This window comes from Calliphora vicina, chromosome 1, assembly GCF_958450345.1.
Source record: "Calliphora vicina chromosome 1, idCalVici1.1, whole genome shotgun sequence".
Taxonomy (NCBI): domain Eukaryota; kingdom Metazoa; phylum Arthropoda; class Insecta; order Diptera; family Calliphoridae; genus Calliphora; species Calliphora vicina.
In genome coordinates, this window is record NC_088780.1 from 87313178 (window position 1) to 87332293 (window position 19116).

Consider the following 19116-nt stretch of genomic DNA (forward strand, 5'->3'; position numbering starts at 1 on the left):
TGAATTCTAATATAAGACATCTAAGAAACAGGAACAAGGGAAGCGAGAATTGAAGTTACGATCTACTTATACTTTGCGCCCGGGTAACAAAGCATAATTAGACGAGATCTAAATTCTTACTTCGTATTAATACCGTAGTTAAAGTCCGTAGTTAGCCGACCGAGAGCCGAAGCATTTATCTCGTCGGATTGTACTCATTAGCTAGTCATAGCCAATAAGTTGTAGTTAGCCGATGAGAGCTGAAGAATTTATCTCCTCGGATTGCATCCATAAGCTGTATTTACGAATAATTAGTCATTAGCTGACCGAGAGCCGAAGCATTTATCTCGTAGGATTGTACTCATTAACTAGTATAGTCAATAAGTTGTAGTTAGCCGACGAGAGCTGAAGAATTTGTCTCTTCGGATTGCATCCATAGACAGTATTCACAAATAATTAGTCATTATCCGACCGAGAGCCGAAGTATTTATCTCGTCGGAAGCAGACCTTCCGACAAGATAAATACGAGATAAAGACCTTTGAAGAACCTGGAAAGACTAAGCATACCCCGGCTGGAAACAAAAACTGCATCACAACTGCTGATATAAAAAACAAGTGTGGGATTCCACTTTTTTATTTTTTTTAATCAACATAGATTAAATATGTGATAGATAATTGTGGGACTCCCCTTTTTTGATTTTTGTTGTAAAGAAGCACAAATATTTGCAAATGCTTGGTTCACTTTGTGTGCAGTTTTTTTCATAAAGCAGACGTGTTTTACTTACGACATGGCGAACTTGAACAAAGATAAAGTACAAGAACTGCTCAATGCAGAAAGTGACTCCGACATTTCAGATTCGGAAGTTGATTATATTTCAGAAATCATATAAAACAAACTAATAAATACTTATTTTTTTTAAATAAATGTAAAAAAATCAATGAAAACCGAGGAAAATATACTATGGACCAAATGGTCCCTTAACCTATGATTCGTGATTTTTTGTTTTTTTGTCAGACTATGATTATTTTGGCAGATATAAAAATGAATTTTTGAGTTTTATTTACATATATTTACACATACCCAGCAAAAATTTTGTGAATTTTGGTAATGGCAACTAGTTACCACATGCATTACTTTGTAATGAGTGGTGGTTACTCAGCACCTTATTTTATTTAGTAAAATATGTACTTATTTTATACTGGTTGGTAATGAACTTTTGCATTTGACTGGAAAACGGGACGTTCGTGGTTCGCCACCTGTCCAAGCCATTCATTTTTTGTTCACACTATACTAATTTAATGTTTATGTTAAAACCATCGTTAACTTACAATAAAAGAAGTCGTATATGGAGCACTGAGTTAGCAGCTGGACTATCAGACATATGTAAATAATGTGTCGGTTCGATTCCCACAACGGCAAGGCAATATTTTTTCTGTTTTTTTTTTTAGTTGCATATTCTTGTTTTGATTGTAACTACTTATACAGATGCTGAATGTAAGTACATTTGTAAGCTTGTCCCATGATTTTTTTTAAAAATTTCGAACAAAATTAAGTAGTGTTTCAGTCAAATAATAAGTAGTTAACGCGTTGCTCCAATATTACTTGCTGGCTTACTAGGCAAGTAAAGTTTTTGGTGGGTATGTAAATAAAACTCAAACATTAATTCCTATATCTGCCAAAATAATAAAAATCATAGTCTGACAGATATGTCTGACAAAAAAAATAAAATTCAAAGTTGGACAAATATTTCTGACAAAAAAAATAAAAATTAAAAAATAACAATTATTTTTGACAAAAAATAAAAATAAAAATCAGAAAATAACAATTATGTTGTGATTTTCATTATAAATGTCATAATTGTTATGGTCTCTGAATTTTTCAGTTGTTTTAAAAGAACTTTGTAGCCTGTTCTCGTATCAACTGTAGTGTACTAGTTAAAGATAGTCTATCATAGCATTGTGAATATACAGGAGAGACAAAAACATAATAAAACTAAAAGTGTTGTGGTTATATACATATATGCTTTTCTTTCTTTAATAAATTCGTTATTTTTAAAAATAGAAAGCTAAAACTTGATACCAATATCCATTAAAACCTCAATTTTGAATTTTTTTGTTGTTACGCCCTTTTGCATTTCAGGTGACGATATGTTGGTATATACAAATGTAGTAGAATGAAATAAAACTATCAGGTTATTATTCACTATGATAAGTATGTTTGCAATAGGAGTGACAACTGGATTGACGCATCTTCCTACATACTAGTATTTCGCAATTAATTCTGAGGCAGGTTTTGATCAACTAGATACTTGTTAGTTTCAATTATGTGGTTTCAATTTAATGTAGATGTTTTAAATAAATTAAACACCTTTTAAGGTAGACTCAACAACTTATCTCCGGAATATATTTATAAACAAATCTAAATCTATCCATAAAATGCTGATTTGTAGCAATTTTGGCAAAAAAAAAGAAAAAAAATCTATGCAAAATAGTTATTTTATTAACAATTTAAAAGCAAAATAATAAATAGAAATGCACATACATACATATAAAATATGAATAGTTTGTTAGAAGAATAAAATTCGATTTTAAATTTCTTCGCGAGTTTTGTATAAAAGACAGTATGAATGGTTAGCCAAATCATTCTAAGTACTAAACTCACCAGAGAACAGTAAGATTCCAAATATAAAAGATGCGTGCTTTCATCGTCCTTTGCCTTGTGGCTGTTGCCTGTGCTGACAAATTGGGTTACAACTACCAACCTGTGGGTCATTCAGACTCTGGATTATCATTTGCTCCTGGCTCATCTGGTCATGTATCAGGTTTTGGTGGATCCCATGGCGCTGGCGACTACTCGTCCTCGTCAGTAGGCGGTAATGCTGGTTTTGGAGGTTCAAGTGGTGGTTTTGGCATTGGAGGTTCAAACGGCGGTTTTGGAAGTTCCAATGGTGGTTTCAGCGCTGGTGGTTCCAATGGTGGTTTCAGCACTGGTGGTTCCAGTGGTGGTTTCAGCAATGGTGGTTTCAGCTCTGGCGGATCTGGTTCCGGTTCGGTTGTTGGCTCTCATGGCGGTGCTTCTTATGCTCCCCAAGCTGAACTCGAAAAGGAATTCTATACATTCACTGCCAACGAAGAAGATTTCACTGAACCCGCTGTTGAAAGCCAAATCGCCAGTTCTGCTAAGAAAAATCTCCGTGTTATTTTCATCAAGGGTCCTGAAAACCATGGTTTGGAAAAGGCTGCTCTTGCTTTGGCTAAACACGCCTCTGAACAAAAAACTGCCATCTATGTTCTCCAAAAACAAGCCGACATCAGTGGTTTATCCCAAAAATTGAACACCATCAACAACAACGTCAACAACAAACCCGAAGTACACTTCGTCAAATACCGTACACAAGAAGATGCTGTCAACGCCCAAAAGGCTATCCAAGGACAATATGATTCTTTGGGTGGTAGTACTCAAAACTTCAATGGTGGTGTTGCTCCCGTATTGAACTTTGCTTCAAAAGCCCCCGCTGCTTCTCATGGTTCCCATGGTTCATTCGGATCTTCTGGTAACTTAGGATCTTCTGGCTCTCTTGGTTCCTTCGGATCTCTTGGATCTTCCGGATCTCATGGATCTTCCGGATCTCTTGGATCCTTCGGATCATCTGGCTCTCTTGGATCTTCCGGATCTGTTGGATCCTTTGGATCATCCGGCTCTCTTGGATCTTCCGGCTCTCTTGGATCTTCCGGATCTCTTGGATCATTCGAATCATCCGGCTCTCTTGGTTCTTCTGGCTCATTCGGTACTGTCGGTTCTGTTGGTTCATTGGGCTCATCTGGAGTTTCTGGTCCATCCACCGTCGGTTCCTCAGGCCCCAGCTCTACTTATCTTCCAGCTTTCATTGCCAACCGTTACCGTAAGTGAGCGATTGAAGGTAATGATGTTGTTACAGACTGAATAGAGTTTTTATTGTTGTTTTATATTAAGCGACCAAAAATACAACTTATAATTGAGTCGTATATTTTGGTATAAATCTATTTCTTTTTATTATCAATAATGATTACAAATAGAGGCGATAATAAAAAGAGTATTTAATTAAACGAATATGAGTAAATTTTGTTTTAATTCATACTATGTAGACAGAGTAATGTAAAGATATGTATAGATGGTTGTCAGATCTTAAAATGTAGTCAGATCTGGCAATATACTGACAATGACAAATTGTAAGCAACAGGTAAATTGTCAGTTCAGACGTTTGTAAGAAAACCTTACAATTTGATTGCCAGACAATTGTCAGACAATACATTTCTTGTCAGTTCACACGGTTGTCAGATTGTTGTATGAAAAAAATTGCCAGATCCGTTCTTAGACATTGTTTTTAAATACATATGCCCAGTGTTGTGAATATAAATAATTTATCTGAAAAAGGTGCCATTGTCGGATGCATAAAATCTGACAATGGCAACGTAATGTGTTCAAAAGATTATCAGATGCCTGACAATATTATTGTCTTACAATGTACTGACAATGCTTTCTATGACAATGTTGCAAGACAAAAATTGTAAGTTCACACAGTTTTTAGACATTTTCTAAAACATTTTCTGCCAATATAGTAAGATCTGACAACCGTCTAGCTTAAGTATCAATTTATAAATTTATAAAAGGAAAGGATATACTGAGTCTTTAGGATCTTTTTGATTTTGCTGTCAACATGAAAAACAAAAACAAGATTCAAATTGTTTGAAAAATTTTACAATAAATAGTTTTTAATTTTATTCCAAAACCATAGAGAAAACACATAGAGCGGAAACTCTCCTGTCAAAAACCTAAGTGGTGAGAATGTATTAGTAAAAAAACTATGTGAAAACAAAAACAACACTCGTATGTGTAAATTTTTTTAGTAATTTTTTTGTTTGAGTTTTTTTCGAGTTTCTGCTCTATATTCTCTATGTCCAAAACATTGTCATTTTTAATTATCTCAAATACATATACTATATAAGAATATATCTACATCATAAGATACATACATATATACTATTTAGTTTAAAGTAGACATCTTCAATGAGTGGAATTTTTTGGGCATCTTAACTCATAGAAACTTTATGTGTATTTAGGAAAATTTTTAGCTGCATCTTAAAATTTATTATAATTTGTATTAAACCTGATAACAAGCTTGTTTTCAACAGTCAACAGAGTTTGGGCAACTTTTTGAGACTAAATGAATGCATAATTATTTTAAATGGCATAAAATTATAATAATGCTCATTCTAGATAAATATGCAAACACTTTGACCAATTATTCATAAGGAAATATTATTCAATATAAATAATGCATAATTCATTCCTTTAGAATAAATATGCAGCATAAATTTGTTTTACTTTGCTTTGTTTGTTTTTTAATTTTTTTAATATTAGTGCGAAAATAATAACTTGTTCTGATTCTTCCATATGTAGACATATATGTTCTATAAATAGTCTCAGCTCTAAAATAACAAAATTTATAATTTTTTTATTTTTTATGCAGAGCGATTGTGAATTATATATACATTTGTTGCCAATAAATTCTTAATGGAAGTTAGACGATAGCATCTCTTAAAGAATGAAAGTTACAATACCCAGATTTGTTATAATGGCCAAATTTATTGATAACACAGAGGAACAAAATTGACATTTTGGTTTGGTGCTGCAGAAAATGTTTTTGATAAAACATGTATGGGACATTTCATAGTCAAAACTATATTTAGATTTTTTTGAGGAGCTCTTGTTTTTAAGATATCGCGGTTTTAATTTTTTTGGTTATTCTGTATTTTTTTCTCTTTTTGTTGGGTTATTTCATAAATGAAGACTAAAATTAAAAACGCATTTTTGTACTGGTATTCTACACAAAATTATCTTTTCGTTGACATTAATTTTGTTTATCTAAGTTTCAGGAGATATTGGTGATATCGCAAGGATGTTGAAAATTAACTTCTTTCAGTTTCATCCTTATAAGTTTGACCTATGGTAAAAGGGTTCAAAATTTTTTCACTATATACAATAAAAACTTATCAATAAACTAATTTATATAAAAATATTGTAAATTCGCTGAAAATATACTAAACTATTTGCAAATAACTCAAAGTTTTACAATATTTTTCATATATATTTCATATTAAAAAAATTATATAAATGTTCGTAACTTGCTTGTTTTACACCTGTTTTTTTTTTTTGATAAATATAATTTCTCTTGTTATATTATTTCATTATGGCTAGTAAGATGAGATGCTGTGTTAAAAATCCTAATATGTTTTGTTACATTTGTGGCGAATATATGTTAAAATATCAGCGAAAATCAATTACATACATTGTTCTCCAATTGTATTTTGCTTACTTTGGTATTCAAATAATGTAGAAACAAATCTATATGTTTGTAAAAATTTATTTTTTTCTTAAAATACTAGTGTTTTTAAAAAAAAATTTAAGATATTTTCACAAAAAACGCACACAAAAAACATTTTAAAAACGTCAAATGAAGTATTTACATTGCTGTAGTTAAATGTGTATTAAGAAATAAGACTAATGACTACATAAAAATTTATTTATAAAAAAAATTGTTTTTTAAGATGTAAAATTTCGGGATATTATCTAAATATTTCATTAAATTTTTAACTAATTTCTCATTTTAATTAAAAACTATATTCGATATAATGCATTGAACGTGCAGTGCAAAATCTTTATTTAAAATTTTCATAATGCACAATTTTATTAAGGATAAAGCTAAAAGTGTAAAAATTTCAACTTTCCTGAAAGATCAGATCCATTAAATATATTATACTCAAAAGAAGCATATGTTTACGTAGACCAGTATCATGCTAAACAAATTTCACATTCTTAACTGCATTACCCAACATTTTGAAGAAAAACACCAAAAAATAGGGTATTCAATGAAAATATAAAAACCGCGATATTTCGAACACGAGAGCTGACTGGAAAAAAGCAAGTATAACATAGTAATGAGGGTTCATCAACGTGTACAAAACGTAGTTCAAATCTCGGGCACCAAAATCTCTGTTCCGCAGTGTAATCGAATAATTCCATTATATCCATAAATTTGTTTCAGTTATACAACCGTTTTTCATTAAAACTTTTAGCCCAAATATTATTTGATATTTTTCGATCAAGTTACATTTGTAAAGCATGTCAGTTATTATGTTGTTTGTTGGCCAAACAATCAAAGATCTGACGTGAAACTGATTCCAATGTTATTAAACACTATCGGGAGGACTTGTCCGTTGATAGAATACCTTGTTCAGGTAGACAGAATGGTCCACATGATGTTTCTAACGCCAATAAATAGAAAACATTTTCAAAAGACCTACTGGTAGGAAAGCAGTCCGGTTAGCACAGTACTCGGACTATTTGCACTGTGGTTCCAAATCAGAATCTAGGCGGACAAAATTTGGCGCTCTTTTTACATAGAATTGGTGTCTTCAATTTCAAGAAAATTTTTAAAAGATCAACATATTTTTTTTAAGTTACAGTAGGGTCTATATATATAAAAATCAATAGTAAAAACAAAAATATTTCTAAAAATTCCATTCCGTAAAAATAAAAAAAAGTATTTCGGCGAGTGCTGGCGGCTACAATTTTTTTATCAGTATATTTGAGACCAAAGTTTAAAGGACTATAACAGGAGAATGGAGAGGCCCATAGATATAAGATATACACTTAATAAAAGCCTATACCAATGTTTATCTATGTTTTGAAGTATAAATTTCTATATGGTAAAATAATTGAGATATATCTAATTTAGAAAAGCAGTAAAATATTAAAAAAAATTAACGAAAATATGATTCAAAATTTTTGGAACTTCTGGCGCTTCTGTCGAGAAAATTAAATGCCCAATTGAAAAACCCATCCGTATTGGAGGAGAGTACATTGTCAGCTTCCGCAAAAACTTCGTTTTTCCAAATTCTGAAAATACCGATTTTCATAATTTTGTCCACCTAGATTTTGATTTGGAACCACAGTGATTTGGTACGAAAAGTTTAAGTCAAAGCAGGTTTAAAAACTTACAAGGCTCAAAAAGTTCCTGACAGGAGCTCTCGTAAAAATTTAGAGGCCAAAGACAGAGCACGGAAATTGAAGTCAAAGGCTGCATAATGGATGACAAAATGTAAGTTCTCCAAAATTTTCGCAGATTCTGGGTCAATATTTATACCCTACACCACCATAGTGGGGAGGGTATAATGCGTTTTTGTAACGCCCAAAAATATTAGTCTAACACCCACCTTAAAGTATACCGATCGACTTAGAATCACTTTCTGAGTCGATTAAACGATGTCCGTCCGTCCGTCTGGCTGGCTGTCCATGTAAACCTTGTGCGCAGAGTACTGGTCGCAATTTTGAAGATATTTCGATGAAATTTGGTACATATTATTTTTTTGGCTCAAGGACCAAGCCTATTGAAACTGGCTGAAATCGGTCCATTATTTCACCTAGCCCCATACAAATGTCCTCCCGAAATTGGACTTTATCGGTCATAAATGTTTAATTTATAAATGTATTTCCACAAATTCCGCTCCAAATAAGTTTTATATACACAAAATTGATGTCACCAAATTTGGTTACGATCGGTTCATAATTAGTCATAGCTCCCATTTAGACCCGGCTTGTATGGTCGGGCTTGACCGACCATACTTTCTTACTTGTTTTATGTTGCTGATGCTCGAGTTAATGTTGTAGAAAATTTTAGGATCCAAAAACAGAAAAAAATTCCCAAACAATATGCAGTTGCTGCAAAAGAAACCAAAAATTTATTATATATCGAAATTTAGATCAAGGAATGTTTACAAAAGAGGATGCTTTCATTCATAAGACTTCTTAATGTGTCCTCTTAATTATGTTCTGATTTGGCATTATGTCACTATGGTAAGCAAGGTCTTACCAAGAGATGCAAATCCTCCAAACTGCCTGGAGCTAAGGCCAGTGGAGAGATATTGGGATCTTGTTAAAAGAGAATTGAAGAGCACAAAAAATGTGTCCAAAAGTGACAGAAAGCTCAATAGAACCTTAATGAAAAGGTTTCCGGAAAAGGTTCATAAATTCATCACTTTTGATTAGTACTATAAAAATAATAGTTTTTGTAAATTGTAATAAAAATTTCAATCAAATCTGTAGGTTTAGTGGTTTTATTATACCCTACACCACCGTAGTGGGGAGGGTATTATGCGTTTGTGCAGATGTTTGTAATGCCCAAAAATTAGAATCACTTTCTGAGTCGATTAAAAGATGTCCGTCCGTCCGTCTGGTCGGCTCGCTGGCAATTTTGAAGATATTTCGATAAAATTTGGTACATATAATTTTTTCGGCCCAAGGGCGAAGCCTATTCAAACTGGCTGAAATCGGTCCATTATTTCACCTAGCCCCCATACAAATGTCCTCTCGAAATTGGACTTTATCGGTCATAAATCTTTAATTTATATACAGTGGTGGTCAGGAATTTAAGACAAAAATTGTTTGCTAAATTCCAAGTGATTGTCAATTATTTTTTCAAATATTTCCACAAATATGTATGCATGAGGACAGTTTTAACACACAAGTGAATTTTATTCGACTGTGTCAATTCATACATATTCACCACGAATACATACAATTATTCTACATCTTGACCAAAATAATTTTTTTTTAAATAAACATATTTTCCCACATTTGTATCATTATATTTTTATTATTCTAAAATATTCGGACCAAATTTCGTATTTTTTCGTATTTGTCTTAAATTGGTAGCCACCACTGTATGTTTCTCCACAAGTTGCGCTCCAAATAAGTTTTATACATTCAAAATTCATGTCACCAAATTATGTTACGACCGGTCCATAATTAGTCATAGCTCCCATATAGACCCGCTTCCGAAAATCACTTTAACGTGCATAAATCGCTTAAAAATGTTGGTATATTCTCAAAATTCAACATAGTAAACTTTCATATAGACATAAATCACACGACCTAATTTCATGGTGATCGGTCCATAATTGGTCATAGCCCCCATATAAGGCCCACTTTCGAAAATCACTCAAAAATATAAATTATTGAAATTTTAAAAGAAAAATGTTTTTGCTCTTTTACTTAGTGTAGGGTATTATATGGTCGGGCTTGACCGACCATACTTTCTCACTTGTAAGGTAGGTGTTAGACCAATAACACCTACCAAGGACCAAGCCTATTGAAACTGGCTGAAATCGGTCCATTATTTCACCTAGCCACCATACAAAGTCCTTCCGAAATTGGACTTTATCGGTCATAAATGTTTAATTTATATATGTATCTCCACAAATTTCGCTCCAAATAAGTTTTATATATACAAAATTCATGTCACCAAATTTTGTTACAATCGGTCCATAATTAGTCATAGCTCCCATATAGACCCGCTTCCGAAAATCACTTTAACGTGCATAAATCGCTTAAAAATTTTGGTATACACACAAAATTCAACATAGTTACTTTTAATATAGATATAAATCACACGACCTAATTTCATGGTGATCGGTCCATAATTGGTCATAGCTCCCATATTAGACCCACTTCCGAAAATCACTCAAAAATATATATTATTGAAATTTTAAAAGAAAAATGTTTTTGCTCTTTTACTTAGTGTAGGGTATTATATGGTCGGGCTTGACCGACCATACTTTCTTACTTGTTTATTATTGGAAACTCTAGAAAAAACCGATCGCTTAAACTAAATAAGAAAATAAAGTATTTTTGCATCCTCAACTCAATTAGGATATTGGATATTAAAATACTATTATAGACCATCTAAACAGTGGTTCCAAAACTTAATAGTTTTGTTGTTTTCATAAAAAGTGAATGTGTGAATTAATTAAGTTTTTGATATTTATTCGAATACATATTTAGTAGGGTTATCGATTCTTCGACATTTTTTAGAAACCGGTTATCGGTTTCTTCGAAAAATAGCCATTTCATATAAACCGGTTTCGGTTAGTTAATAATAACCGGTTAACCAGTATTTTTTTGGTAAATTACTAAAACGCCTAGAAATAAGAAGAAAAATAGTTTTATTTATTAAAATAATAGTTATATAAACAAAAAAAGTTCATGGAAAAACATAACAAAACAAAAAAGAGATCATATAATTATGATAGAGAATATACTTGTATTCTAATAACAAAAAATAAGCCTTTAAAGCTTATATACTTTTTAATTCTAATTTTGATTACTTTTTTTAACCTTCATAAGGTCTTCGGGTAAAATTTAACCCATTTTCTGAATTTAATTTGATTTAAAATGTCAACAACACGTTAGATTTTTTGAAAAACAAATTGCCAAAGAAATATCTATAAAATGTTGTGCACTTAAGGTCTTTGGGTCATATTTGACCTGGAGTAAAAATCATGAATTTTAATTGAAATGTTTTCAGAACTTTGGTAGCACTTATATATGTCTGTCTCTTTTTATCATAGTTGCTGAACATTATACATGTATGGAAACAGGGATAACATGGGTAAATACCAAAGTTATGTTTTTCAAGTATTTGTTTTAAATTTTTTTTTTTGGATTTTGAATTTTTTAACGGGTTTAATACACTAAAACTCATAAAAACACACTTTTAGAAAAAACCGGCTATTCGAGGAGAAAAACCCGGTTTCTTCGATATTCGAAATGTGAGCTTTTCAAAAAAAAACGAAGCCGACTTAACCGGGTATTAAAACCGTGCCGATCATCCTAATATTTAGATTAATTGCTTACTTTATTTTTATTTTACACATTTACATATTTCATTTAATTTTATTTGATTTATGCTTGGTTTGTTTTTAATTTTTAGATTAATACCTACACATTTTGTTCAACAGATATTTATTGTAAAAAAAATTACTTTCAAAAACGTTTGTTAACAAGTAGTAAATACATAATTTTGTTAATGTATACATACTTAAACAGAACACAGGCAATTAATGAAATTAATTAAAAATTCAACTAAAAGCTATTTATGTTCCAAATTTTAAGCTGAATATGAATGAAGTCTCTATCTTCCATAATTAAATTATACGATGTGATGTGTCTTTAGAATTAATCATATAAATTTACTTCGTTTATAATGTTATGATTTTAGCTGCACTTAAAATAAGTTACACAATTACTGATTAATAATAAAATAGTGTAGAATTTTCGAAAAAAATATCACATTTAATTTTAGTTGTGATATGGCTTCACTGACACCGTATGTTTTTATTTTGTTAGAGATAAATAATTTAAATTGCATTTGAAATTCGCAAAATCATGCAAAACGAAATCAAAATCACAATTTCGATAGATAAAACTATTTTTCAAAATCTGTTAGTTTTTGCAAAATTATGCAAACTAAATTTTAAAATTAAAAATTAGCAATTCAAAACTAAAGTTGCTGAATTTATCAGAGTACGAATGAATAATAAATTTTCGATTAAATAATCCATTTGGTTAATTCTACTTCAAATTTAGTACTAGATTTTGTGTATATAAGCTTAATCCAAATTGTTTAGGAATCACATTCTAACAACGAATATTAAGCAACAAAGGAAAAATATGCGGACCTTTATTGTATTGTGTTTGGTGGCTGCAGCCTGTGCCGATCAATTGGGTTACAATTATCACCCAGTGGGTCACAGCTCTAACAGTGTACCTAGCTTTGCCGGCTTACAAGGTGGAGCAGACTTTGCTGGTTCTGGATCTAGCAGTGGACCTAGTTACGCTGGTTCTCAGGGAGTTTCAGACTATGCTGCTGGCTCAAATGCTGCCCCCAGTTATGCTGGCTCTGAAGGAGTTTCCGATTATGCTGCAGGTTCGAATGCCGCCCCCAGTTATGCTGGTTCTCAGGGTGACCTAGGTCAAGCATCTCATGATAATGCCGCTTTTGCACCTCAAGCTGAACTCGAAAAGGAATTCTTTACATACACCGCCAACGAAGAGGACTTCAACGAACCCGCCGCTTCCAATCAACTCTCAAACTCCTTGAAGCAAGGTCTCCGTGTTGTTTTCATTAAAGGACCTGAAAACAGCGGCTTGGAAAATGCTGCTCTTGCTTTGGCCAAACAAGGTTCTGAACAAAAGACCGACATTTATGTTCTACAAAAGCAAGCCGATCTCAGCAGCTTGGCCAACAATTTGAACAGCGATAACAAGAACAACAACAATAAACCCGAAGTACACTTCGTCAAATACCGTACCCCCGAAGATGCTGCCAACGCTCAAAAAGCTATCCAAGGTCAATACGATTCTTTGGGTGGTAGCTCTCAGTCTCATGATGGTGGTGTTGCTCCAGTCTTGAACTTTGCTTCTCAAGCTCCTGTTGCTTCTGATGGATCCCATGGTTCTCAAGGAGTTGGTTCTCTAGGTGCTGGTTCCCTTGGAGCTGGTTCTTTCGGATCTGACGGTGCTGGTTCTTTCGGATCTCATGGTGCTGGTTCCCTTGGAGCTGGTTCATTCGGATCTCACGGTGCTGGTTCCCTTGGTGCTGGATCCCTTGGTGCTGGTTCATTTGGTGCTAGTTCATTAGGATCTCATGGTGCCGGTGTTTCTGCCCCAGGACCTTCTTATCTTCCAGCTTCAATTTTCCGCCGTTTGCGCTTGTAGATTATTAATATAATTGATCTACTTTATACACATGTTCATTGTTATTGTTGTTAAATTTTAAGCAAATAAAAATCGAGTTTTAAACAAAAATTGTCTGAGTTTAATGTTTTGTATAAGGGTTCAAGGCATATAGAATATACATAGAACGGAAACTCTCCTGTCAAAGACCTAACTCAGTTGGCAGAAACCTAAGTGGTGAGAATGTATTAGTAGAAAAAAACTATGTGAAAACAAAAACAACACTATTATGTGTGATTATTAAGGTCTAATGAATTATATGTCTTGTGTGCGTGATTTTTTAAAAAATTTCGATCGATCGAAACAAATAGTAGTCGGACGGGGCACGACAAATCAAGAATTTTCAACATCAAATTAATATTGTTCCATATTGAATTAAAAAATTTCAACATTACTAGTCTTTCGTTAATGTTTACTAAAATTTTTGTTTGCTGTTTTATTTTTTGACTTTTAAATAAACAAAAAATTAGATTTTAAGAATGAATAGTATAGCACGAATTTTCATAATTCCAGAAAACGAAAACGTGGCGACAAAAAGATATAGTGAGAGTACCTTGTATATGTCATGGTCCGAATATTTGACAACAATGCCTAGCTCTAAACATGTGTTAGGAAAGCAAAAACAACAAACAAAAAGTGGGAAAAGTGTCACTCTTTAATTTGCTCCCGTCAGATCATTGGTGAAAGATTTCACAAAATTTATACGAGTAATGGAGGAACGATATCAAGGAAGATGTGACAATATGATGGCAGATTATTGCTGGAATCTTTGTGGGGATATTAAGCAGGATGTTTATTCAAGAAAATCGTATAAGAGAACGTATTCACATTGACTGTAAAATAAATTTTTTAAAAATATTTTATTTTTATGTGAAGAGAAATATTTTTGGTACTTCATGTTTAAAACAAAATTTAATAAAATGTGAAGTTGTTTTCTAAATATTTGAAGACCTTTCTAATGGATATAAATTGTTTATTAAAAATATTTCCTTGGAATGTCTATAATTTTGAATATCCTTGCAATTCAAGCTAGATATCCTGATATACTCACCAATGTTACTCTACTCAAATGAAAGAGATCTTAAAACTAATGACGCCGTCATAATCAGCACTCTTAATTTTACCAAAACCAATGAAAAATTTGTGTTCGTTGCCCGGTGTAATTTATTATATTAAAAAAATTACAATTAGGAGAAAAAGTACCAATTTCCCTTTTCACTCTTAAACAGAATTTTGCAGAAATTTATTTTAGAAAGAACGATTCAAATCTGCATTCATTTCTTAAAAAAGAATCAACCAGGATTTGTCTACAAAATATTTGAGTTTTTTATACCAGAAATTGATTTTTAATATAAAATATGAGTGACCACAGATTGAGTTTTTTTTATATTAAAAATTAATTTTTGGTATAAAATATGACTTGGATTGGAATTATACACTTTAACACTCGATTTGCAAATAGCACCCTGATAGATAATTTTTGTATGACTGCAGCAATTTTATCAAAATTGGCTTGATAATTTCGAATAAAATGTCAACAAATTGTATGTTTTGAGTTACAAAATTTATTTTGATAGATATCCAACTTGTATCCCACTAAGCGACCAAATAGGTCTTCAAGGAAAATATCTAAGCTTTTTTCTTTATTTCGGATTTTGGAAATATTGAAGAAATAGCTATCTATAATATTTGGGATACATTTTGCTAAGTACAATAGGTAATAAGTTACATGGATTAAAAAAACACCTGCTTGGCCAAAATGTCAAACTTTGACCCCTTCTAACTCAGAAAGATCTCGACCGATCTTGTTGGATTACTATCTAATAGAACTAACCTTGCACTGTGGTTCCAAATCAAAATCTAGGTGGACAAAATTATTTGGCGCTCTTTTTATATAGAATTGGTGTCTTCGATTCCAAAAAAAATATTTAAAAGATCAACCAAATTTTTTTTTTAAGTTACACTAGGGTCTATATCTTTGTTTACCAAACTCTCACAACAATAGATTTGCTTCGTATTCTAGTGTTACGATCTGTGCTCACTGAACTAAATTTCTTATGAAAATATCTTTCACTGGCAACACTTGTAAAAAAACTCATGTTCGTTTTTTAATTTCGGTTTCACATGTATAAGAATCTCACACATAGACGGTGCCCGCGGGCGTACTGCTGGAGACCAATGGTCTAGATATATAAAAATCATTAATAAAAAAATAAGTTTTCATGTGTTTCTGAAACCAAATTTTTAAAAAGATCTGTATTTACTATATTTCAAGTTACAGTAGGATAGATAGTAGATATATAACAATCAATAATAAAAAAAAAATATTTCTAGAAATTCCATTCCGTAAAAATTAAAAAAAAGTATTTCGGCGGGTGCTGGCGGGTGCTGGCGGCTACAATTTTTTTACAAAGACATTCCCCAGAAGTTTCTTTAAATGATGTACATATATAGTCATTGGACGGGCTTCGACGGTCTTTTTTTTGGCAAACTATATAACATTCTTACACAGAGAAAACTGATTCGTGATAGCAACCGAATTTGTTGCCAATCGAATGATTCTATCTTAGTGACCGAATTTTACAGTTGTGACTATAATATTTTGTAAGGGATAACTAAAGTTTGGTTTCCTCAACTGAAATTCTTCTTTATCAACTGACTTTCTGTTGTTAGAACTGAAAAATTCTATGTGTACAACCGAATCATTCGATTGGCAACAAATTCGGTTGCTATCATGAATCTGTTTTCTCTGTGTAGAAAAAACAAATTTCAGTATATTTGAGACCAAAGTTTAACAGGAAAATGGAGAGGCCCATAAATATCAGATATACACTTAATAAAAGCCTATATCAATGTTTATCTATGTTTTGAAGCATGAATTTCTATATGGTAAAACAATTGAGATATATCTAATTTAGTAAAGCAGCAAAATATTAAAACAAATTAATGAAAATATGATTCAAAATAGTTTGAACTCCTGGCGCTTCTGTCGAGAAAACGAAATGTCCAATTGAAAAACCCATTTGTATTGGAGGAGAGCAGATTGTCAGTTTCCGAAAAAACTTCGTTTTTCCTAATTCTGCAGATACCGGAAGACATCGACTTCAAAAGTTGGTTCTCTTGACATAAAATCCCCCATAGAGTGAGTTCGGGTAATATGGTATAGGCGGGTAATGTGGTATAGTTACTTTTCTCTAAAACTAAGAGCAGATGAGGTACCAAGCTTATGAGTTTTATGATCTCAGAAAATTATCATTGCGTGAGTGTATTTGATTTTTGCAAGTCATGAAAATAGTCAGTTGTAAAAAATCAGCGTGATCTTGCGGTAGACATTTTTGTGATCTGTTGAAAATTAACTTTTTTCTAAAATCACTGGTTTTAAACTTCATTAATTTAATTTTAAAGTCATATGGGAATAGTTTGCTATTGAAGAACATATGTAACAATATAGTATATTTAGTGTACATGTTTAATTTTATAATAATTTCATTAAACCACGTGGTCGGCTAATGTGGTATAGCTAAAGAATTTCAAGCAAAAAGAAATGTGAAGTATGAAAATGGGCAGCGGAAGATTTGAAGAACGCTATCTGAGCTATTAGAAACAACAAATGGAAATTTGTTTCGCAACAGTCATTCAGTGTCTCCTACGAAGCGAAGAATGTATTGAAGAGCTTCTGGTAAGCTTGGTGAGCTGAAAACTTTAACCGCATCCATTAAAGATGATTTAAATAAAACGCAACTCATTTACAAATTAAAATACTATGTATCGGTTATGCGGTTTGGTATACAATATTAAAAGAACATGGTGTACCACATTACCCGCCAATTTTTTCAATAGCTTGATTATGGGTGTTATCTCTTTTTCCCAAATTTCTCTGAAACATGAAATTAAAAGACTTTTTTACTTTCATGGATGTAAACCTAACACTTGTAGCAAAACTCCAGCTGAAAACTGTTCCAATCGAATTAAGATTCTAAAACTTATAGTCAAATAAAAACAAGTAAGAAAGTATGGTCGGTCAAGCCCGACCATATAATACCCTACACTAAGTAAAAGAGCAAAAACATTTTTCTTTTAAAATTTCAATAATATATATAATTAGGTCGTGTGATTTATATCTATATTAAAAGTAACTATGTTGAATTTTGTGTGTATACCAACATTTTTAAGCGATTTATGCACGTTAAAGTGATTTTCGGAAGCGGGTCTATATGGGAGCTATGACTAATTATGGACCGATTGTAACAAAATTTGGTGACATGAATTTTGTATATATAAAACTTATTTGGAGCGAAATTTGTGGAGATACATGTATAAATTAAACATTTATGACCGATAAAGTCCAATTTCGGAAGGACTTTGTATGGGGGCTAGGTGAAATAATGGACCGATTTCAGCCAGTTTCAATAGGCTTGGTCCTTGGGCCGAAAAAATAATATGTACCAACTTTGATCGAAATATCTTCAAAACTGCGACCTGTACTCTGCGCACAAGGTTTACATGGACAGCCAGCCAGCCAGCCGACCAGACGGACGGACGACGGACATCGATTATCGAAAAATCGATGGCACAATATCAATAAATGTTGCCTTAAAAATCTACTATATATAATTTAGAACTATGGATGTATTTTAAAATCAACTTTTTGTTTATAGTTTTTGAAAATTCCTCATTGAAAATATCAGCCTTATTTAATATTTCTTAGATTATGGAAAAACCGAAGTTACATATATATAAAAATAAAGACAAAAGTTAACAAACTATCTAACATATTCCATTATTTTTACAAATCCATATTAGTCATATTTAAAATATATACTAATTTCAAATAAGAAATGAAATGTATGTTCATTTTAAATTAATGAAATATGCTTTTAATATTTGTATTTGAATCTATTTTCATTAACTTTAAATTGATGTTTGTTATATTGTTTTATTTATGCCCTACACAACCATAGTGGGGAGGGTATATTGGATTAGTGCTAATGTTTGTAACGTGCCAAAATATTGTCCCAACTTAAAGTATACCAATCCGGATCACTTTCTGAGTTGATTAAGCGATGTCCATCCGATGGCACAAAATTTTTTTAAGATCGGTCAGAACTCCCATATAAGGTCCATTTTCAAAAATCATTTTAACGAAATGGTATTCAAATAAAATTCATATATACAGAAGACATTCCATCTAATTTTGTCGCGATTGGTCCATAATTAGTCATAGCTCCCATATAAATTTTAAAAGAAAACTGATTATAATCATCTTCTCGGTGTAGGGTATCGTATGGTCGAGCTTGACCGATTTTACTTTCTTACTTGTTTTATATTGTAATTAATGAATGAATATTTATGCAATCACTTCTTTTTGCAAAAATTCATAATAAACAATTTGTTTCAAACAAAAGACAAAAATAACACACATGTTAATTTTATATGAATATTTAATTTTTCATTTGTCTCTTCTCGACTAATTAGCAGCTTGAATATTGTTTGAAACTGTATCAAATGTTTAGTATAAAAGC

The 19116-nt window shown here is 31.9% G+C and overlaps 2 protein-coding genes across 2 annotated transcripts; both read left to right on the forward strand.

Annotated features, from left to right (window-relative positions):
- Nucleotides 1-2641: 2641 nt before the first annotated feature.
- Nucleotides 2642-3889, forward strand: LOC135951329 (pupal cuticle protein 36-like). The gene has a single exon (XM_065500974.1). It carries the CDS (start codon nucleotides 2672-2674, stop codon nucleotides 3887-3889), a length of 1218 nt encoding a protein of 405 aa, XP_065357046.1. The 5' UTR covers nucleotides 2642-2671.
- Nucleotides 3890-12529: 8640 nt separating this feature from the next.
- LOC135949587 (uncharacterized) lies at nucleotides 12530-13576 on the forward strand. Its single transcript, XM_065499181.1, has 3 exons — nucleotides 12530-12620; nucleotides 12717-13313; nucleotides 13530-13576. The coding sequence occupies exons 1-3, from the start codon at nucleotides 12530-12532 to the stop codon at nucleotides 13574-13576; spliced, it is 735 nt and encodes a 244-aa protein (XP_065355253.1).
- The last annotated feature ends 5540 nt before the right edge of the window (nucleotides 13577-19116 follow it).

Coding starts and splice junctions, on each gene's coding strand:
- LOC135949587 (XM_065499181.1), top strand. CDS start 12,530: ATGCGGACCTTTATTGTATTGTGTTTGGTGGCTGCAGCCTGTGCCGAT. Junction 12,621..12,716: donor AGTGGGTCACAGCTCTAACA/GTGTACCTAGCT, acceptor AGGGAGTTTCAG/ACTATGCTGCTGGCTCAAAT. Junction 13,314..13,529: donor TGCTTCTGATGGATCCCATG/GTTCTCAAGGAG, acceptor TTTCTGCCCCAG/GACCTTCTTATCTTCCAGCT.
- LOC135951329 (XM_065500974.1), top strand. CDS start 2,672: ATGCGTGCTTTCATCGTCCTTTGCCTTGTGGCTGTTGCCTGTGCTGAC.